The sequence below is a fragment of the Eptesicus fuscus genome, chromosome 1 (genome assembly GCF_027574615.1).
Source record: "Eptesicus fuscus isolate TK198812 chromosome 1, DD_ASM_mEF_20220401, whole genome shotgun sequence".
Lineage (NCBI taxonomy): Eukaryota > Metazoa > Chordata > Mammalia > Chiroptera > Vespertilionidae > Eptesicus > Eptesicus fuscus.
In genome coordinates this window covers 49,070,833-49,094,802 of record NC_072473.1, presented here as the reverse complement: position 1 = coordinate 49,094,802, position 23,970 = coordinate 49,070,833, and the positions used below count along the sequence as shown (strand labels likewise).

Sequence of the window (23,970 nt, the reverse complement as noted above, 5' to 3'; positions counted from 1 at the left end):
CTGCGTATATTGGTTATGCTTATATGTGTGCATACAAGTCCTTTGGTTGATCTCTCCCCCTTACCCCCACCTTCCCCTACCTTCCCTCTGAGGTTTGAGCATCTGCTCGATGCTTCTCTGCCTCTGGATCTGTTTTTGTTCATCAGTTTAGGTTGTTCATTATAATCCACAAATGAGTGAGATCATGTGATATTTATCTTTCTCTTATTGACTTATTTCGCTTAGCATAATGCTTTCTAGCTCCATCCAAGCTGTTGCAAATGGTAGGAGTTCCTTCCTTTTTACAGCACCATGGTATTCCATTGTGTAGATGTACCACATTTTTTTAATCCACTCATCTGCTGATGGGCACTTAGGCTGTTTCCAAATCTTAGCTATTATAATTGTGCTGCTATGAACATAGGGGTGCATATATCCTTTCTGATTGATGTTTCTAGTTTCTTGGGATATATTCCTAGAAGTGGGATCTCTGGGTCAAATTGGAGCTCCATAGTTTTTTGAGGAAACTCCATACTGTTCTCCACAGTGGCTGTACCAGTCTGCATTCCCACCAGCAGTACATGAGGGTTCCTTTTTCTCCTCATCCTCACCAGCACTTGTCATTTGTTGATTTATTGATAGCCCTTCTGACAGGTGTGAAGTGGTACCTCATTGTCATTTTGATTTGCATCTCTCGGATATTTAGGGACTTTGAGCATATTTTCATATGTCTCTTGGCCTTCCTTATGTCCTCTTTTGAAAAGTAACTATTTAGGTCCATTGCCCATTTTTTAATTGTTTTTTTTTTAATCTTCCTTTTGTTAAGTTGTGTGAGTTCCCTGTAAATCTTGGAGATTAAACCCTTATCAGAGATAACATTGGCAAATGTGTTCTCCCATGCAGTGGGCTTTCTTGTTGTTTTGTTGGTTTCTTTTGCTGTGCAGAAGCTCTTTATTTTGATGTAGTCCCATTTGTTTATTTTCCCTTTAGTTTCCATCACCATAGTAGCTGTATTGGTGAAGATATTGCTTCGGCATATGTCTGAGATTTTGCTGCCTATGGATTCCTCTAATATTTTTATGGTTTCCTGTCTTACATTTAAGTCTTTTATCCATTTTGAGTTTATTTTTGTGTATGGTGTAAGTTGGTGATCTAGTTTCATTTTTTTGCATGTATCTGACCAGATTTCCCAGCACCATTTATTGAAGAGACTGTCTTGATTTCATCGTATGCTCTTGCCTGCTTTGTCAAATATTAATGGAGAATAGTGTTTTGGGTCGATTTCTGGATTCTCTATTCTATTCCATTGGTCTATAGGTCTGTTCTTGTGCCAGTACCAGGCAGTTTTGAGAACAGTGGCTTTGTAATACAGCTTGATATCTGGTATTGAGATCCCTCCTACTTTGTTTTTCTTTCTCAGGATTGCTGCAGCTATTCAGGGTCTTTTTTTTTTATTCCAAATGAATTTTTGGAGAGTTCTTTCTAGGTCTGTGAAATATGCTGCTGGTATTTTAATGGGGATTGCATTGAATCTATAGATTGCTTTGGGTAGTATGGACATTTTATGATGTTGATTCTACCAATCCATGAACACGGTATGCTCTTCCATCTGTTTATATTTTCCTCTATCTCTTTTTTTCAATGTCCTGTAGTTTTCTGAGTACAGGTATTTTACCTCCTTAGTTAAGTTTATTCTTAGGTATCTTAATTTTTTTTTTTTTTTGGTGCGATGGTAAATGGGATTGTTTTCTTAGTCTCTCTTTCTGTAAGTTCACTGTTGGTGTATGAAATGCCATAGATTTCTTGACATTAATTTTGTATCCTGCTACATTGCCAAATTGATTTATTAAGTCTAATAATTTTTTATGGAGTCTTTAGAGTTTTCTATGTACAGTATCATGTAATCTGCGAATAATGACAATTTTACTTCTTCTTTTCCAATTTGGATGCCCTTTATTTCTTCTTCTTGTCTGATTGCAGTACTATGTTGAATAGGAGTGGTGAAAGCAGGCATCCCTGTCTTGTTCCTGTTCTTAGTGGAAATGGTTTTAGTTTTTGCCCATTGAATATGATGCTGGCTGTAGGTTTGTCATATAAGGCTTTTATTATGTTGAGGTATGATCCCTCTATTCCCCCTTTGCTGAGCGTTTTTATCAGAAAAGTGTGTTGGATTTTGTCAAATGCCTTTTCTGCATCAATTGATATGATTATGTAATTTTTGTCTCTCACTTTTTTATGTGATGTATCACATTTATTGATTTGCAGATATTGTATCAGCCTTGCATTCCTGGAATGAATCCCACTTGGTCATGGTGTATGATCTTTCTAATGTAATGCTGGATCCGGTTTGCTAGAATTTTGTTGAGGATTTTAGCATCTATGTTCATCAAGGATATCGGCCTATAAGTCTCTTTTTTTTATGTGGTGTCTTTATCTGGTTTTGGTATTAGGGTGATGCTGGCTTCTTAGAATGATCTTGGAAGTGTTCCTTCCTCTTGAATTTTCTGGAATAGTCTGAGGAGGATAAGTTTTAGTTCTTCCTTGAATGTTTGGTAAAACTCCCCTGTGAAGCTGTCTGGCTCTGGGCTTTTGTTTGCTGGAAGCTTTTTGATGACTGCTTTAATTTCTTCCATAGTTATCAGCCTATTGAGATTTTTTTGAATCTTCCTGAGTGAGTTTTGGAAGGTTGTATTTTTCTAGGAATATGTCCATTTCCTCCAGGTTGTCTAGTTTGTTGGAATAGAGTTGTTTATAGTATTTTTAACAATTCTTTGTATTTCTGTGGTGTCTGGTGTTATTTGGCCTCTTTCATTTCTGATTTTGTTTATTTGGGTCCTCTCTCTTTGCTTCTTGGTGAGCCTGGCTAGAGGTTCATCAATCTTGTTTATCCTTTCAAAGAACCAGATCTTCGTTTCATTGATCTTTTGTATTGTGTTGTTTTTTGTTTTTTTTTTTTTTTTTTTCTGGACTCTATGTCATTTATTTCTGCTCTGATCTTTATTATCTCCTTCCTTCTGTTCACTCTGGGCTTTTCTTGTTTCTCTCTTTCTAGTTCTTTAAATTGCAAAGTTAGATAATTTATTACTATTTTTTCTTGTTTTTTTTGAGGTAGGCCTGTAGAGCTATGAACTTCCCTTTCAGGACTGCTTTAATTGTGTCCCATAGATTTTGGATTGTTGTGTTTTCATTGTCATTTGTTTCCAAGATGCTTTTAATTTCTTCTTTGATCTCTTTGGTAACCCAACCATTGTTTAATAGCATGCTATAGCCTCCAAGTGTTTGATTTTTTTTCATTGTTTTTATTGTAGTTGATTTCTAATTTTATGCCATTGTGGTCTTAGTAGATGCTTGTTATGATTTCTATCTTCTTGAATTTGAAGAGACTTTGCCTGTGTCCTAATATGTGGTCTATCTTTGAAAATGTTCCATGTGCACTGTAGAAGAATATATATTCTGTAGCTTTGGGGTGAAATCTTCTGAAGATGTCAATTAAGTCCATCTGATCTAGTGAGACATTTAGGATTGCTGTTTCTTTGCTGATTTTTTGTTTAGAGGGTATATCTAGTGGTGTCAGTGGGGTATTAAAGACCCCTACTATGACTGTATTGCTATCAATCTCTCCATATCTTCCAGACGTTGTTTTATGTATTGGGGTGCATATATGTATACCAGAGTTATATCCTCATGTTGAATTGCTCCCTTTAGTATTATGTAGTGGCCTTCCTCATATCTTGTTATGGCCTTTACTTTGAGGTCTATTTTGTCAGATATTAAGTATTGTATCCTCCACTTTTTTTTTTATTATTTCCATTTGCCTTAAAAAATGTTTTCCATCCCTTCACCATCAGTCTCTGTGAATCCTTTGTTCTGAGATCGGTCTCTTGCAGACAGCAAATGTATAGGTTGTGTTTTGTTATCCATTCAGCTACCCTATGTCTTTTGATGGGTGCATTTAATCCATTTACGTTTACTGTTATTATTGATAAGTACCTGTTTGTTGACATATTTTTCCTTAGTGTTTGTGTTTCTTCTTGCCTTTCTCTTTCTTCTTTTTACAGCAGTCCCTTTAGCATTTCTTGCATTGCTAGCTTGGTGGTAATAAACCCTCTTAGCCCATTTTTGTCTTTCAAGCTCCTGATTCCACCTTCAATTTTGAATGATAGCCTTGGTGGGTATAGTATTCTTGGATTCAGTTTCTTGCTTTGCATCACTTTGTATATTTCATTCCATTCCATTCTGGTCTCGTGTGTTTCTGTTGAGAAATCAGTTGATAATCTAATGGGAGATTTCCTGTAGGTAACTTTCTGTCTCTCTTTGACAGCCTTTTAGATTCTTACTTTGTTGTTGATGTCTGCCAATTTAATTATGATGTGTCTTGGTGTTGGTCTTTCTGGGTTCCTCTTATTTGGCACTCTGTGTGCTTCTTGGACTTGCGTGTTGTTGTGTTGTTTTTTTTCTTTTCCATATCAGGGACGTTTTCTGTAATTATTTCTTCAAATAGGTTTTCTATTCCTTGCTCAGCTTCCTCTCCTTCTTGTACCCCTATTATGTGGGTGTTGTTTCGTTTTGTGTTGTCCCAAAGCTCCCTTAGGCTCTCCTCTTGCTTTTTAAGTTTTCTTTTGAGTTGCTGCTGTCTTTGTGTGTTTTATTCCTACCTTGTCTTCTAATCCACTGATGAGATCCTGATGTTGGCAGCTGTGGAGTGGGAAGACTCAGTTTTTGCTGCAAGGGCCTTTAGCCCTTGGTTGGATTTGTATGCACTCAGTGGCAGCTCCCAGAGGCACCGTGGTGCTGTTTGCCAGGGCTGTGCACTCAGAGAGGCCCTTGAGTTGAAGCCATGTGACTGAGGTGTCTGTGGGCAGGCAGCCAGGAGTGAGGGAAGTCCGAAATTCTATTGCAGGAGGCCTTGTGCTCTTGGTTGGATTTGCACGTGCCCAGTGGAGGCTCACAGGGCACCTGCAGTGCATTTGCCAGGGTGGCGCACTCCCATACTCAGAGGGACCCTGGCGCTGAAACTGAGTGACCGAGGTGTCTGTGGGCAGGTATCCAGGAAAGGGGAATTCAGAATTTCTACTGTCAGGGCAGTCCATCCTTTTTTTGGATAAGAGCGTGCCCAGCGGGGGCTCACAGTGGCACCCAAGTGTGGCCTCTGGAGCGTTGGGCTTAGGAGACCTGTGCACTGGAGAAGCGCTGGGGAGGGTGTAAGTCGCACTTACTGCTGCGAGAGCTGTGCACCCTTGGAGGTGTAGGTCCTAGGGTCTGCAGGTCTGCAGCTGGGACAGCAGGATTTTGGCTGGAGTGGCTGCAGGCTCGCGGGCAATGTCCAAGGCCTGTTTGGGTGGTAGTGCTGATGAGTTCCTAGAAGAGGCTGCTCTCCCCTTCAAGATGACTTGGGCTCTGTGCCCGAGCCCCACACCTGGGGAGTGTCTGCAGTGGTGGTGGATTCTCCCTGTCCAAGAGAGCCTGATCTGCCATCCCCTGCTGCTCCCTCAGGATTTAACTGTCCCTCACTCACTCACACACGCACCACACACACCCACACACTCTCCTTTCACCCCCTCACTCACAACCTCTCCCTCACCTCCATCCTGCCAGCCGCCATCTTCCTCCTCCTTGACTTATTATTTTTAATGGTTTCTATGTCTTTTTATATTCTGTTGAAGTTCTTATTAATTTTTTTGTGTGCACCATTGTTTTTAACTCTGTATTTTGTAGATTGCCTCCATTTTCATTCAGTTCTTTTTCTGGAGAATTCTCCTATTCCTTTGGTTGGGGCATGTTTCTTTGTTTCCCCATTTTGGCTGCCTCTCTGTATTTGTTTCTATGTATTAGGTAAATTGGATGTGTCTTCCAGTCTTGATATGATGACCTCAGGTAGTAAGTATCCTGTGGACCCCGTTATGCAGTTCACCTGATCACCTGAGGTGGTTTTTTTTTTTTTGTGTGTGTGTGTGTGTGGGTGGGAGGGTCATGTTGCCTGTCTGTTGGAGTTGACCCTCAGGCTGGCTAACTATGAGAATTGAACCTGAGCTCAGTATGCAAGCTGCTATGTGGGCCCTTACCCCAGGAAGTGGAATTTTCCCCAGCATGATCTGGTGCCTCCTTAGACCTCCCTCTGGGTATGCTCTTTGTACAGCTAGATAATCATGTAGTGCTCTATTGTGATTTGAAAGCAGCCACTAGGTATGCTGATTCTGGGGAATCTTGTGCAGGAATCCAGTGCAGGTCAATATCTGATTCTGCCTGTGACTATCCCTGGGCGACCTGTTAGGAAACACTGTTGTTAGCTGCCTATGCTGGTCCTGGATGTGTGTGGGAAAGCCCAACTGTGTAACTAAGGGCTGGCAGCCAGTAGGACCAGGTGTGGATCATGTCAGCAAATGTCCCATATCACCTGAGTCCTTCATCCACCTGCTAGTTGCCCATTAGACTCAGCCCCTGAAATAGCCTCATGTGGTACATAATTTGTATGAGGTAAGTATCACTGAGTGATCATGTAAGGGCAATTTGTGTTCAGCAGTTTAATACAGATTCAGAATGTATCAGTGCTGCTTCTGAGGCCACTCAGCCCATTCTCATGGCATACTGAGGCCAGCCACCACCGACTTGTGTCCTGTGGACCTTTGTGGTGGGGCAGGGTCTAAGGAAGTTGTCAGGTGGGAGCCAGTAGAGTTCACCAGGGTACAGCAGTTTCAGATAGGGCTCTGCACAGGAAAATGGCCCTTGTGCTAAAACCATATAACAGCTTCTCCCTGTTTGTCTCTGGCATACCCCAAGCTTGCCCAAAATTTCTTGAAGATATTTTTATGGAAGACTGCAACGTAAGCTCAGGCTGGCTGCCACTGGCAGAGCCCACAACTGTGTGTGACCTGGATAGGGCAGGATCTCTGGGAGTCATCAGGGTGGGGCTAGTGTAGCTCCTTAGGCTAATGCCCTGTGGGGCAGTGGTCAACCTAGAAAAGATGTCCTCTGTGGAACTCCATACATGGACTTTGGTTGCTTTCACTCCATCCCTCTCCTTAAAGCCACACAACTCAGTTTCATCCTGTATGACCCTGGCAACCTCCTAGGCACTGTCCCTTCACTAGAGCCCATGGTGAGTGCCTGTGAACAAGATTTTCTGTGCCATCTATTTTAGTGCATGCCTGGGTTTCCAGCATCCCTCCATCTCACCTGGGCAGATTTAATCCTTGCTAATTTCACAGGCAGATGTTATGTGGGCTCATTTTCTCAACACTGGTGCTCGAGGCTGGGGAGTGTGGAGTAGGTTTGAGACCCCCCGCTCCTCAGGGGGGACCTCTGCAGCTGAGATATTCCTCCAGATTCATAACTACCACACGTGGATGAGAGGCCAGTTCATTTTTCTTCTCTACCCCTCCTACCAGTTTCTTTGTGGCATCTTCTGTATATATTCTTAATTATACAACTTCTGTTCAGTTAGTCTTCAGGTGGTTATCCAGGTTGATTGTTCTGTAATTTAGTTGTAATGTTGATGTAGTCATGGGAGGAGGTTAGTGCAACTTCTCCCTACTCTGCCAACTTGGATGAATTTTAGAAATTAGGGTTTGTCATGAGCTGCCTTGTCTCCTCATTTCCCTAAGCTCACAGCTATTTTGACCAAAAGGCAGCACATCTTTTACTTAGCTACCTCCAGTATTATTTGAAAGAGCAATAGAGGTACTCAGTTCCATTAAAAATAATTAATTGGTACCTGCTGTGCACAAGGTACACATACTTGAAAGTTGTTTACCACCTAGTAGGAGAGGTAGGTAATAAACAGATATTTGCAATATACTGTGCTTGCCAATGGTGTCTGCCAATCAAGATGAGGAAAGTAGGCTAGGATGACCCTGAAGGAGATATCAGGTAAAGTGAATCTCAATGGAGAAATGTACATTCTTTAGATCTAGGAGAACGACAATATTCTAAGCAAAGGGAATGAGCAAAGACATGGAGGTCTGAAACAACAGTTTAGCCAGAAAATATGACCCAAGCAGTGTAGTATATCAAAGTCTGAGGTCATGAAGACTCCTGGAGAAGTAATAAAAGCAGGTACTTCTAATGGCTTATTTCTAGGATACCATGCTAAAGCAATTTAGCTCTATTCAACAATCCTCTGAGGTGGATATTATTTTATTGCTAGTGGAAAAACTGAAGCCCAGAGAGTTTAAGTCACTAACAGTCACTGTGCACAACATCAGCTTCAGAGCCCAAACTGTGCTTTGGGGATTAGAAATAGTTATTAAGTTATAGAAGGCCTTAATTGCAACTTTCACAAGAGTTTGTCCTGTCCTATGAAAAACAGGACACCAGTAAAAGGAATTTTAACAAGGAGGTGACTAGGGATCCGAAAATTTGGGATTAAAGGCCCTATGGTAATTAGGTTCTCTGTAATTTTAGGCAAATATTTTTCCTTCTTTGGACCTCTGTGTGTTTTTTTTCATTTGTAAAATGAGGATAGTGATAAAGGGCTAATCTTAAGGATCCATTTCAGTTCTTTAAGTTTTTTGCATCTCTAACTCAGGGTAGGGGAGGGTTGGATTCCTAACTGGAGAGACTGGTAGACACTTTATGTACTGTTCTTTATATATAGTACTAGAAGCCCGGTGCATGAAATTCGTGCACGGGAGTGGTCCCTAGGCCTGGCCGGGGATGGAAGTATGAGTGTCTGGCATGGAAGGACAGGTCCCAGCTGACCTCTGAGCCCTGGGCAGCACCTGGGCCCCCGGGCCCCCTCAAGCCTCCCTCAACCTGAGTAATGTCGCCTGAGTCCCCACACGGAGATGCGGTGAGCACAGCTGGACACTGCAGGCTGGGGAACAGCGTGATCCTCTGGGCCACCCAGCGGTGCCACACAGAAGCCAGGCAAGCAGCGTGCTCTCTCCTGGCTGACCTCACAGACTGGCTCCTGCGCGAACCCACAGGGAGCCCGACCGGCCCCTGTGGTCCCAGCAGCTGCGGCCGGGCTCATCAGGAAGATGATGCACTGGTGTGGGGCAAGCTCCTCACGGGCGCCAGGCACCTGAGCATGGGGGGCTTCCCCGACGCTTGAGCCCTGGCATCCCAGGGGAGGGTAGCAGGGGTAGTGAGAGCAAGCTTGATGTATACCCTGCATTCTCACCACACCTCTGTCCCCATCACCCCCATCCCCAGGTAGCCAGCGAGAGGTTGCAGTGCCATGTTCTGCACCACCCCCTGGTGGTCAGCGCACGTTATAGTGAGCAGTCGAACTCCTGGTTGAGGGACAATTTGCATATTAGGCTTTTATTATATAGGACTAGAGGCCTGGTGTACGACATTCGTGCACTGAGGGTCGGGGATGTGTCCCTCAGCCAAGCCTGCACCCTTTCACAGTCCCGGAGTCCTCAGGGGATGTCTGACTGTGGCTGCGGAGGCGGGCCACTGCGCTTGCACCCTGGTGGTAAGTGTGCATCATAGTAGTGTCTGGTCATTCTCCCAGTATGGTCGATTTGCATCCTTTTATTATATAAGATACGTCTATTTCACAATAATTTCTTTTATATTTTATTTTTCAAAAAGCATTTGAGGTGGCCACTGTTTGAGATGCCTACCTGAAACTTTCTACTGGAAGTAAAAGTTAAATGTTGCAGGTAGAGGGAGCTAGATAGCTAAAGTGACTTATTATCCCAGAGGCAGAAGGTTACAGCCTCATCATCCCATTGAACTGAATTCTTTTCTTACTGACTCCTACTCTTAAACTTCTCATTTCTTCCTCCTATTGTCTCTTTTTCCTGGCTCATCCTTTTTAAAATTTCTCTTGCACACATTCTCTCTCTAATTTTTTTTAAAAAGTATTTTCTTTTCTGCTCTCCTTTTAAAACTTATTTTTCTCTATCCCTTTTCCCTCACTCTTGTTACTCTTCCCTAACTCTTGTTACTTTTCCCTCACTCTTGTTACCCTTCTCCACTTTATTCCATCCCATCTCTTCTTTTACCCTCTATTTACTGACCACTTTTAACATTTTTCATTTCTTCTCTTTTCTTTTCTAACTCTCTACTTTTACTATTTACTGGTTTCTCCTTTTTCAAATTAGTTCTATCTACCTGTGCATGTGTCTATTCATCCACACACCTACCTAGCTATCTTTATTGTATTTTTTTATTAACTTCTCTCTCTCTCTCTCTCTCTTCTCTCTCTCTCTCTCTCTCTCTCTCTTTTTTTAAATCGTATCCCCTTCACACACAATTGTATTTGACTTCCTTATTGGCTTCTCCCTCTCACACAATTTTTCTCTCTCCTTTATGTAACACTTTTTCCTTCATTTATAAACTTTTCTTTCCTCCTTATTTCCTACTTCTGTTCCATCATCCTTCTTCCCATCTTTCTCCTACCCTCCCTCCCTCCCCACATTTCTTCTTTCCTTTATCTTTACCCCTTCCCTCCCTCCCCTTTTCCTTCCTTCCCACCTTAATATTTTTCTTCACTTCCTTCCTTGGACCTGCTTTGCTCCCTCCCCCATTCCTTCCTTCTTGCCATCCTCCTTTTAAGCTCTACAGGCTCCCCTTTTAAAAACCTTTCTTTCCTTCCTCTTTCTCTCTCATCCTACCTTTCCCATACATTCTTCTCTACTTCCACTTTTTTAATATCTATCTATCCGCCTAATTATTCACTATCATTTATCTTTTTTCTTTTCTGACTCCTGCTTTTAAAATCTGTCCCCAGTAGACAACTATACTTGATTTTCATTATAGCTCCTACAGTTCACTCATACATCCTCTTTCCTTCTTTAACTCTGCTCTCTACTGACTCCTTTATAAAGTTCTTCTGTCCCTCTTTCCCTTCTTTCCCATTCTTCCCCCTCCTCCCTCACTCTTTTACTCTTTTTATAGGCTAATTAAAAAAAAATACTTTCTCTCTCTCTCTCTCTCTATGCTTTTCTTAGTACTGACTTCTCCACTTAAAAATCACACTCAATAAAAATACATTTTTTAAAAATCATCCTGTACTTAATTTTCTTACTAACTCCTCCTTTTAAACTCCCCTCACTCTCACATTCTATTTCTTCTTTTTATTTGACTATTTTCCTGGCCTCACCCCATTTTAGCATCCTTCTCTTTCTGGTTTTCTTTCCCTCCCTCCCTTTGCTCCCTCCCTCCTCCCTTCTCTCCCTTCATTCCCTGTATCTGTCTCCTTCTTACTCCTCCCACCCTCCCCCCATTCACCTTTCCCTTGAGCCTGAAACCTGCCTCCCTCCCTCCTTCCTTATTATTACCCCCCCCCCATGTTCACTGGTTTCTCTTTTAAACTTTCCTCTTTCCTCTCTGGGACCTGCTTCCAGCCCAGCCTGATCACACTTTGATATTAAAGCTTCCGGTGTATGTGTGGGGGGCGCGTAAACCCCCAGCCCAGGGCCCTGCCCAGGCCAGGCTTTCGCTGCCCTCCCCCCTCCCCCGGCCTCCCCGCCCCGGTTCTCTTCTCATTCTCTGCGCAGGATGCCCCAACTTCTAGTCAACAAACTACACTTGACGTGCCACCAACCTAACCCTGGCCAGTGTCTTTGAGGCTACCCTCCTTAGTGTCCGACTCTGCCCCAGCTAAGCTGTGCCTCCCCTCCTAGTGCAGGGCTCCCAGCCCAGCGAGGGTGGCCAAGGCCCACTGGGCCGGGGTACTGCTGCCTAGAAGCAGGAGTGCCTCCACCCCTCCATCCGGACCTGTGGGGCCACCACCCTCCTTCCGCATCTGGGTGGGGCTCCCTGCTCCATGCAGCCTGTGCCCCACCCCTCGCTGGGTGCACCTGCTCTGTCCCCTGTGGTCACCACCCACTCCAGCCTGCAGCCCCACGTTTCCTTCCCTTTTCCATTCCTGCATCTTTTTCTCCTTCCCTTTCTGTCTTTCTGTTTCTCCTCTAGGCCTGTCTGCATGCAGGCCTTCCTTTCTCTCCCTCTCCTTCCTTATCCCCTCCTATTGTATTCTATCCTACCTACCCTGGGCCTTGCAGCTGCCTGAGCCCATGACTGCCTGAGCCCTGGGGCCTCGCAGCCCCTGTGGCTTTGTCTGAAGATATCCGCCCTAATTAGCATGTTACCCTTTTATTAGTATAGATACCCCTTGCCTGGAATGCCATATTGCTTCTCTCTTTTCTTTCCAAATATTTTCTTAGTATAGCTCCCCAACCACCTTCTCTTAGCTTCTACAGTGCTACTAGTACTAAGTTATATCTCACTTTGGCCCCTAATTATATACTGTCTTGTATTCTTTTCTAGTTGTTTCCTATATAATGTTTTCTCCCCAATTTACAGCTTTTTTTTCTTCTACATTTTAATTTCGATTACCCTCTGTGTCATCTAACAGTCTTGGTGAAAATCTTGTTAATAATTTTTTTTTCTCTTTTGGCAGTGTGTGTGAGCACAGCAAAGATAATTTTATGACCCCCTCCAACATGGGGGTAATCTTTGGTCCCACACTGATGAGAGCTCAGGAGGATACTGTGGCTGCCATGATGAATATCAAATTCCAGAACATTGTGGTAGAAATCCTAATTGAGCACTTTGTAAAGGTATGTATTTCCTGCCCTCACCACCACTCCTCCAAACATGTAACACTTTTTCCTAGCTCCCTTTTAGAGTTGTGTCTCCTTTCCTGGGTCAAGTTGATAATGGAAGGAAATTCCATTATGGCACAATTACATTTAACAACATGTTTGCCACTGTGAAATTAATTTATTCATCAAATATTGCTTAATTATGTAACTATTTCATTATCAAGCACCATGCTCATGGTATAGAAGGAGAAAAATATCACTAAAACTATAAGGAGTTACCAGTGTAATATGGTGATAGACATTTAAACAAAGGAAATGATAGCTATATGTACAATGAAATTATAAAGAAAGCCATACCTATACTTAGTTAAACCTATATCATTCTGAAATAATTTAAAGTGCTATATTTTTTACGATATGTAAAATATGAGGTAGTGTACATTATAATTAGGTCAAGTAAAAAAGTATAAATAAGGATAGAGACAGAAAATGAACCCAGGAATGAGGCAAGACAAAAATTATTTATTGACAAGTCTTGTGCACTTGCTTCAGATGTTCCTACATTTGATTCTACACTTTGTAATAGCCAATGCCATCCTAATAGGGCATAATTCAATAAAAACTTTTCTGCAAGTGGATGAGACTGATGATATAATCCAGGTGGTATCCACAGTTGAAATATAATGTCCACCAGATGTGTTACATTAGATAGAAGTTAGTCTTCTAAGACTCAACATATAAACACTCTGGCTCCAACACAAGAGACATTTATTTCTTTGTTGTGGAATAGTCCAGCAAGGTGTTCCAGGGCCAGTATGGTGACTTGATGGGCACAAACGCAGGTTTTTTCCTTTTTTCTCTGCCATTGCTAAGGTACTGCTTCATGTGCATGGCCAAATATCTTCTATATTATATCAACTGAGAAGGATGAAATAAAGGGAAGTAGAGGATACAGTTCTTTCCTTTAAAGTCTTGTCCTGAAAGTCATACATATTACTTTCATTAACTTACTATTTGTCAGAATTTAATCTCATGGTCACATCTAGCTAGAAGAGAGTCAGGGAAGTATAGGTTTTTTTTTTTTTGGTGGGGGGCATCCATGTGCCCATTATTTCATACAAATAAATACAGAATGGGAAACTTTTAGTGAGGTACAAAAAAGCTCAGTTTTAGGTAGGTTGGATTAGAGATTCCTGAAAGATTGATTCTGAATTTAAACCAGGATTGGCAAACCTTTTCTTAAGGAACCATATAGTAAATATTTTAGAATTTGCAGGTTATAGAACTCTGTCACAACTACTCACATACACCTGTGTATTGGGAAAGCCATACACAACATGTAAACAAGTGAATCCTATATAATAAAGAGGAAATATGCAAATTGACCCTCATGCCCTCAAAAGATGGCCACCCCCATGTCATCACAAGATGGCCACCCCATGTTGTCACAAAATGGCTGCCCCCACGTCATCACAAGATAGCTGCCACAAGATGGCCACCCCCATGTCATCACAAGTTGGCTGCCCCACGTCATCACAAGATAGCCACCCCCATGTCATCACAAGATGGCCATTCCATGTTGTCACAAGATGGCTGCCCCATGTTGTCACAAGATGGCCAGCAGGGTAGGGCAGTTGGGGGCAATCAGGCCGGCAGGGGAGGGCAGTTGGGAGTGATAGGGCTGGCATGGGAGCAGTTTGGTCAATCAGGCCAGCAGGGTAGTGGTTAGGGGGCTATCACGCTGGCAGGCAGAAGCGGTTAAGGGCAATCAGGCAGGCAGGCAGGCGAGTGGTTAAGAGCCAGCAGTCCTGGATTGTGAGAGCGATGTCCAGCTGCCAGTTTAGGCCCGATCCCTGCAAACTGGCAGTTGGACATCCCTTGAGGGGTCCCAGATTGGAGAGGGTGCAGGCCAGGCTGAGGGACAACCACCCCCCCTCCCCAGTGCACAAATTTCATGCACCAGGCCTCTAGTATTTTAATAAAGTTCTATTTACAAGCAGGCAGGAGGCCTGTAGGCTATAATTCCCTGACCATTGGTCTAAAGTCCAGATGTCATTTATTAACTGATTGATTGATTTATTCAATAAATATGTATTGAGTACTTATTATTTGCCAAGTACTGTTTAAAGCACTGGAGATACAGCCCTCGTAACTTTATATTCTAAAGAAAGTAGAAAAACAGTTTGTATTTAAAATTAGTAGCATATATAGTATGTTAGGTTCTGTCTCTATCCTTATTTATACTTTTTTACTTGATCTAATTATAAGAAGCTTTAAGAAAAAAATAAAGCAGAGAAGGGAAGTGGTTTTACAGTTTCATTTATTTTTCACATTTCAATTAAATTTGACATTCAATATTAGATTGATTTCAGTTATATAGCATAGTGGTTAGACTATATAACTTACAACATGATTCCCCTGATAAGTCTAGTACCCCCCCCCCAATACCATATGTTGTTATTACAATATTGATGACTATTGTAGTCTGTAACTACTTTGTAACTGTCAATTTGTACTTTCTAATCCCTGAACTTTTTTCACCCAGCCTCACACCCCCTTCTTACCTGGCAACAAACATTTTGTTCTCTGTATCTATGAGTTTGTTGTTTTGTTTGTTCATTTATTTTGTTTTTTAGATTCCACATGTAAGTGAAATCATATACAAATATTAACTCAAAATAAATCAAAGACCTAAATGCAATATCTGAAACAATAAATTACACAGAAGGAAACATAGATATTAAACTTATGGACCTTGGGCATAGAGGACATTTTATGAATTTGACCCCAAAGGCAAAAGAAGTAAAGGCAAAAATAAACAAATGGGACTATGTCAAACTAAAAAGCTTCTGCACAGCAAAAGAAACTCCAAACAGAATAAAAAAACAACCGACTGAATGGGAGAAGATATTTGCAAACAACAGCTCTGATAAGGAGTTAACAGCCAAAATATATTAAGAATTCATACAACTCAATACCAAAAAAGAATCCATTTATAAACTGAGCAGAGGATCTGAATAGACACTTCTCCAAAGAAGATATACAAATGTCCAACAGATATATGAAAATATGTTCAACTTCACTATTAGGAAAATGCAAATCAAAACTCCAGTGAAATACCACCTCACTCCTGCTAGAATGGCTATTATCAACAAGAAAAGTAATAACAAGTGTTGGAGAGGTTGTGGAGAAAAAGGAACCCTCATTCATTGCCAGTGGGAATGTAAACTGGTACATTCATTAGGGAAAATAGTATGGAGGTTCCTAAAAAAATTAAGACTATGCTGAGATTTGTGAAATAGGTGAAGGGATTAAGAAAACAAACCTTATAGACACAGGCAATATTGTGGTAATTACTAAAAGGAAAGGGGTTGGTGGAGGTATAGAAGAATAAAGGGGGGATAAATGGTGATGGAAGGAGATTTGACTTGGGGTGGTAAATACACAATACAATATACAGATGATGTATTGTAGAATTGTATACTTGGAATCTGTGTAATTTTATTAACCAATGTCACCCTAATAAATTCAATTTAAAAAACACATACAGAGCCCAGCCTGCATGGCTCAGTGGTTGAGTGTTGACCTATAAACTAAGAGGTCAGGGTTCGATTCCTCGTCAGGGCACATGGAGTCGATCCCCAGTGTCGGGCATGCAGGAGGCAGCCGATCAATGATTCTCTCTCATCATTGATGTTTCTATCTCTCTCTCCCTCTCCCTTCCTCTCTGAAATCAATACAATTATATATATGTAAAACAAGCAAAAAAAAACACATATAGGTCAGAAAGGAACCAATATAACTTTCCCTATTGCCAATGGGATGACTTTCTATATAGCAAATCCCAAAGTATCTATAAAAATGCTCCTTGAACTAATAAGGGAGTTTATCAATGCCACAGCATACAAAGCCAACATGCAAAAAATAATTTAATTAATTTATTTTTTTGCAGTAGAGAAATTAAAGCCATTTATTATCAGGGAGCCAAAACAGAAGACCGGAGAATTAGAACTCAAAATTCCAGCTCTCCAAAGGTTTTTCTTTTTATCTTTTATTTTTTTATTTATTTTGTAGTTGACAGTATTACACATGTCTCTCATTCTCCACCCCTTTCCCCCCCTCTGCCTAGCCCTTACCCACCCCTAGGTCTTCACCACTCTATTGTCCATACCAATGGGCTATGCATATAAGTATATCAATTCTTTGGTTTATCTCTCCTTGCCTGCCCACCCCCACATGGAGGTATGTCAGTCTGTTCCATGCCTCCATGCTTCCAGTCTTATTTTGTTGGCCAATTTGTTTTGTTCATTAGAATCCACAAAAAAGTGAGATTATGTTATATTTGTCTTTCTCAGATTGGCTTATTTTACTTAGCATGATATTCTCCAGGTCCATCCATGCTGTCCCGAAGGATAAGAGATCCCTCATTTTTACAGCTGCATAGTATTCCATTGTGTAAATGTCCCACAGTTTTTTATCCACTCATCCACTGTTGGGCACTTGGGCTGTTGCCAAATCTTATCTATTGTAAATAACACTGCTATGAACACAGGGGTTCATATATCCTTTCTGATTGGTGTTTTGGGATTCTTAGGATAAATTCCCAGAAGTGGGATCACTGGATCTATGGGAGTTCCATTTTTAATTTTTTGAGGAATCTCTGTACTGTTTTCCATAGTGGCTGCATCAATCTGCATTCCCACTAGCAGTGTACTAGGGTTTTCTTTTCTCCACATCTTCACCCACAACTTGTTGTTTGTTGATTTGTTGATGTTAGCAATTTTGATACTTATAAGGTGATATCTCACTGTGGTTTTAATTTGCATTTCTCTGATGACTAGTGACTTTGAGCATTTTTTCATATGTCTTATGGCCATTTGTATGTCTGCTTTAGAGAAGTGTCTATGCAGGTCCTCTGCTCATTTTTTTAAATTAGATTGTTTGTCTTCCTTTTGTTAAGTATGAGTTCTCTGTAAATTTGGGAGATTAAAACCTTATCTCAAATATAATTGGCAAATATGTTTTCCCATGCAGTGGGCTCTCTTGTTATTTTGTTGGTGGTTTCTCTTGCTGTGCAGAAGCTTTTTATTTTGATGTAGTTCCATTTGTTCATTTTGTTCTTAGTTTCCATTGTCCAAGGAGATGTATGGGTAAACATATCGCTATGAGAGATGTCTGAGATTTTGCTGCCTATGGTATCTTCTAAGATTTATTTTTCTTTTCTTTTTCTTCTAAGATTTTTATGGTTTTACATCTTACATTTAAGTCTTTTATCCATTTTGAATTTATTCTTGTGTGTGGTTTAAGTTGGTGGTATAGCTTCATTTTTTTGCATGTACCTGTCCTGTTTTCCGAACACCGTTTATTGAAGAGACTGTCTTGACTCCATTGTATGTTCTTGCCTCCTTTGTGAAATAGTTTTAAAAATATTTTTTATTGATTTCAGAGAGGAAGGGAGAGGGGGAGAGAGAGAGAAACATCAATGATGAGAGGAAATCATTGATCAGCAGCCTCCTGCATGCCCCCTACTCGGGATCGAGCCTGTAACCCAAGCATGTTCCCCTTGCCAGAATTGAACCCGGGACCCTTCAGTCCACAGGCCAACGCTCTATCCACTGAATCAAATAGGCTATGGATCCTTTGTCAAATATTAATTGAGGATAAAAGCTTGGGTTGATTTCTAGGGTCTCTGTTCTATTCTATTGGTCTATATGCCTGTTCTTGTACCAGTGCCAGGCTGTTTTGAATACAGTGGCTTTGGAGTAGAACTTGATGTATGATATTGTGATCCTGCCAACTTTATTCTTCTTTCTCAATATTGCTGTGGCTATTCGGCATCTTTTTTTCTTTTTATTATTCCACATGAATTTTTGGAGTGTTTGTTCTTGGTCTGTGAAATATGCCATTGATATTTTAATCAGGATTGTATTGAATCTATAGATTACTTTGGGTAGTATGGATATTTTAGTGATGTTGATTTTACCAATTAATGAGCACAGTATATTATTCTACTTCTTTAAAACTTCCTCTATCTCTACATTCAATGTCCTATAGTTTTCTGAGTACAGGTCTTATACCTCCTTGGTTAAGTTTATTCCTAAGTATCAATATTTTTGTTGCAGTGGTAAATGGGATTGTTTGTTCAGTTTCTCTTTCTGAGAGTTCCTTATTGGTATATAAACATGCCATAGATTTCTGGGTATTACTTTTGTATCCTGCTACGTTGCCAAATTCATTTATTAAATCTAGTGGGTTTTGGTGCCGTCTTTAGGGATTTCTATGTACAATATCATGTCATCTGTGAATAATGAGTGTTTTATTTCCTCCTTTCCAATTTGATGCCTTTTATTTATTTTCCTTATCTGATCACTATTGCTAACACTTCCAGTACTATCTTGAACAGGAGTGGGGAAAGGGGCATCCCTGTCTTGTTCCTGTTCTTAGGGGAAATGGTTTTTAGTATTTACCCATTGAGTATGATGTTGGCTGTAGGTTGGTCATATAGGGCTTTTATTATGTTGAGGTATGATACTTCTATTCCCACTTTGCAGAGAATTTTCATCAAAAAAGAGTGTTGGATTTTGTCAAATGCTTTTTCTGCAATTGATATGATCATGTGATTTTTTAAAAATTCTTCATTGTTTAAAGTATTACATGAGTCTTTTTTTTCCTCCATTGACCTCTCCCCCACTTCCTCCTCCCCCAAGCACAAGCCCTCACCCCGCTACTGTCTGTGTCCATTTTGCTCATATGCATGTATACAAGTCCTTGATTGATCTCTTACCCCCTCACCCCCCCACACCTTCCCTTATAGGTTGTACAGTCTGTTCGATGCTTCTATGTCTCTGGTTCTATTTTTGTTCATCAGATTATGTTTTTCATTATATTCCACAAATGAGTGAGATCATATGATATTTATCTTTCTCTGACTGGCTTATTTTGCTTAGTATCATGCTCACAACTTAAAGAATTAGAAAGAGAGCAACAAGAAAAACCCAGAGTAATCAGAAGGAAGGAAATAATAAAGATCAGAGCAGAAATAAGCGACATAGAGACAAAAAAAAAATACAAAAGATCAGTGAAACCAAGAGCTAGTTCTTTGAAAGGATAAACAAGATTTATAAACCTCTAGCCAGGCTCACCAAGAAACAAAGAGAGGACCCAAATAAACAAAATCAGAAATGAAAGAGGTGAAGTAACAACTGACCCCACAAAGGATTGTAAAAAAAAATACTATGAACAACTTTACTTCGACAAACTGGACAAACTTGATGAAATGGACATATTCCTAGAAAAATGCAAGCTTCCAAAACTCAATCAGGAAGAATAAAAAAACCTGAATAGGCCAATAACTACTGATGAAATTGAAACAGCAATAAAAAATCTTCCAGTGAACTAGAGAGCATTATGATCATGTGATTTTTGTCTTACAATCTGTTTATGTGCTTTATCACATTTATTGATTTGCAAATATTGTCCCAGCTATGCATCCCCAGAATAAATCCAACTGGGTCATGGTGTATGATCTCTTTAATGCATTGCTGAATCGGATTTCCTAAAATGTTGAGGATTTATCAGCTAAGTTCATTAGGGATATAGGTCTGTAGTTCCCTTTCTTTGTAGTGCCTTCATCTGGTTTTGGAATTCGGTTAATGCTGGCCTTATGGAAAGAGCTTGGTCTTGATCATTCCTCTTGAATTTATTGGAATAGTCTGAGGAGGACAGGTGTTATTTCTTCCTTGAATGTTTGGTAAAACTCCCCTGTGAAGCCGTCCGGACAAGGGCTTTTTTTAAAAAGAAAATTTTTATTTTTAGAATTCTTTTTCTTTTTTTTATTGTTTAAAGTATTACATATAGTAGTACATATATCTCCTTTTTTCCCCCATTGACCTTCCCCCAGCCTCCCTTACCCCCTGTCACATGCCCTCATCCCTTCCCCAGTGTCTTGTGTCCATTGGTGTGCTTAAATGCATGCATACAAGTCCTTTGGTTGATCTCTTTCCCCGCCTCCCCAATACTCCCCAGCCTTCCCGCTGTAATTTGACAGTCTGTTCGGTGCTTTACTGCCTCTGTATCTATCTTTTTGTTCGTCAGGTTATAATGTTCTTTATTTTCCATAAATGAGTGAGATCATGTGATATTTTTCTTTCATTGCCTAGCTAATTTCACTTAACATAATGCTCTCCAGGTCCATCCATGCTGCTGCAAATGGTAAAAGTTTCTTCTTTTTTTATAGCAGCGTTCTTTCTCAGGATTGTTGCAGCTATTTGGGGTCTTTTTTTATTCCACATGAATTTTGGAGAGTTTGTTCTAGGTTTGTGAAATATACTGTTGGTATTTTAATGGGGATTGCATTGAATCTATAGATTGCTTTGGGTAGTATGGACATTTTGATGATGTTGATTCTACCAAACCATGAACATGGTATGATCTTCCATCTCTTTTTGTCTTCCTCTATCTCTTTTTTCAGTGTGCTGTAGTTTTTCACATATAGGTCTTTTACCTCCTTAGTTAAGTTTATTCCTAGGTATCTTAAATTTTTTTGGTGCAATGGTAAATGGGCTTGCTTTTTTAGTCAATCTTTCTGTAAGTTCACTATTGATGTATATAAATGCCATAGATTTCTTGACATTAATTTTGTATCCTGCTACATTGCCAAATTCATTTAAGTCTAATAATTTTTGATGGAGTCTTTAGGGTTTTCTATGTACAGTATCATGACACCTGCAAATAAGGACAGTTTTACTTCTTCTTTTACAATTTGGATGCCTTTTATTTCTTCTTCTTGTCTGATAGCAAAGGCTAGTACTTCCAGTACTATGTCGAACAGGAGTGGTAAGAGTGGACATCCCTGTCTTGTTCCTTTTCTTAGGGGAAATGGTTTTCGTTTTTGTCCATTGAGTGTGAGGTTGTCTGTGGGTTTGTCATATATGACTTTTATTATGTTGAGGTATGATCCTTCTATTGCCACCTTGCTGAGAGTTTTTATCAAGAAAGGGTGTTGGAATTTGTCAAATGCTTTTTCTGCATCAATTGATATGACTATGTGATTTTTATCCCTCAATTTGTTTATGTGATGTATCTCGTTTATTGATTTGCGAATATTGTACCATCCTTGCATCCCCAGGATAAATCCTACTTGGTCATGGTGTATGATCTTTCTGATGTACTGCTGGATGCGATTTGCTAGAATTTTGTTGAGTACTTTGACATCTATATTCATGGGGAATATTGGCCTATAATTCTCTTTCATTGTGTTGTCTTTATCTGGTTTTCATATTAGGGTGATGCTGGTTTCATAGAATGAGCTAGAAAGTGTTCCTTCCTCTTGAATTTCTTGGAATAGTCTGAGGAGGATAGGTTTTAGTTCTTCCTTGAATGTTTGGTATAACTCCCCTGTGAAGCCATCTGGCCCTGGGCTTTTGTTTACTGGTAGCTTTTTGATGACGGCTTCAATTTCTTCCATAGTTATCGGCCAATTGAGATTTTTAGAATCTTCCTGATTGAGTTTTGGAAGGTTGTATTTTTCTAGGAATATGTCCATTTCCTCCAGATTGTCTAGTTTGTTGGAATAGAGTTGTTCATAGTATTTTTTAACAATCCTTTGTATTTCCATGGGGTCTGTTGTTATTTCTCCTCTTTCATTTCTGATTTTGTTTATTTGGGTCCTCTCTCTTTGCTTCTTGGTGAGCCTGGCTAGAGGTTCATCAATCTTGTTTATCCTTTCAAAGGACCAGCTCTTTGTTTCATTAATCTTTTGTGTTGTTTTTTTTTGGTCTGTATGTCATTTATTTCTGCTCTGATATTTATTATCTCCTTCCTTCTGCTCACTCTGGTATTTTCTTGTTGCTCTCTTTCTAATTCTTTAAGTTGCAAGGTTAGATTATTTATTACCATTTTTTCTTGTTTTTTTTTGAGATAGGCCTGTAGAGCTATATATTTTCCTCTCAGGACTGCTTTCATTGTGTCCCATAGATTTTGGATTGTTGTGCTTTTATTGTCATTAGTTTCTAGGATGTTTTTAATTTCTTCTTTGATCTCATTGGTAACCCAATCAATATTTAATAGCTTGCTATTCAGCTTCCAAGTGTTTGAGTGTTTTGGATTGTTTTTATTGTAGTGTATTTCTAATATTATGCCATTGTGGTCTGAGAAGATGCTTGGTATGATTTCAATCCTCTTGAATTTGGGAAGGCTTTGCTTGTGACCCAATATGTGGTCTATTTTTGAAAATGTCCCATATGCACTTGAGAAGAATGTATATTCCGTGGCTTTGGGGCGAAATGTTCTGAAGATGTCAATTAAGTTCATCTGATCTAGTGAGTCATTTAGGATTGCTGTTTCTTTGCTGATTTTTTGTCTAGAGTATTTATCCAGTGATGTCAGTGGTGCATTAAAGTCCCCTACTATGATTGTATTGTTTTCAATATCTTCCTTGATATCTTCCAGTTGGTTGTTGTTGTTTCTTATGTATTTGGGTGTTCCTGCATTGGGTTCATATATGTTTATCAGGGTTATATCCTCTTGTTGTATCGATCCCTTTAGTATTATGAAGTGGCCTTCCTTATCTCTTCTTATGGCCTTCACTTTGAGGTCTCTTTTGTCAGATATAAGTATGAGTACCCCAGCTTTTTTCATTTCCGTTTTCCTGAAAGATATTTTTCGATCCCTGCACTTTCAGTCTGTGTGAGTCTCTTGTTCTGAGGTGGATCTCTTGTAGACAGCATATATATGGGTCATGTTTTTTTATCCATTCAGACACTCGATTTCTTTTGATTGGAGCATTTAGTCTTTTTACGTTTAAAGTTATTATTGAAAGGTACTTGTTTGTAGCCATTTCTATTTTTTGAGTCTGTGTTCCTTCTTACCTTTTTGTTTCTTTTTTTTACAGCATTCCCTTTAGCATTTCTTACATTGCTGGCTTGATAACGATAAACTCCCTTAGCTTGTTTTTATCTGCGAAGCTCCTGATTTCTCCTTCAATTTTGATTGAAAGTCTTGCTGGATAGAGTATTCTTGGATTCAGTCCCAGGCTTTGCATCACTTTGTATATCTCCTTCCATTCCCTTCTGGCTTTATGTGTTTCTGTTGAGAAATCATTTGATAATCTGATGGGGGATCCTTTGTTGGTAACACTCTGTCTCTCTCTTGCAGCCTTTAAGATTCTCTCTTGTCGTTAACATTTGCCATTGTAATTATGGCATGTCTTGGTGTGGGTCTTTTGGAATTAATCTTGTTTTGGACTCTCTGTACTTGTGTAACTTTGTTCTTCCCCATATCAGGGACCTTTTCTGTCATTATTTCTTCAAATAAATTTTCTTATCCTTGCTGCTCTTCTTGTCCTTCTGGCAGCCCTATTGTATGTATGTTACTTCATTTCATGTTGTCCCAAATCTCCCTTAGGCTCTCCTCCTGCTTTTTAATTTTTTTTCTCCAGTTGCTGTTCAGATTGCACTTGTTTCTGTACTTTATCTTCTAACTCACTAAT

General features: G+C 40.1%; 1 protein-coding gene across 1 annotated transcript in view; it reads left to right on the top strand.

Moving 5' to 3' along the window:
- OPHN1 (oligophrenin 1) overlaps positions 1 to 23,970 on the top strand; it is a 625,127-nt gene that overhangs the window by 493,964 nt on the left and 107,193 nt on the right. Inside the window, exon 19 of the mRNA XM_054716147.1 lies at positions 12,338 to 12,497. Coding sequence (XP_054572122.1) covers positions 12,338 to 12,497 — 160 coding nt within the window. The remainder of the gene's footprint in view (positions 1 to 12,337; positions 12,498 to 23,970) is intronic.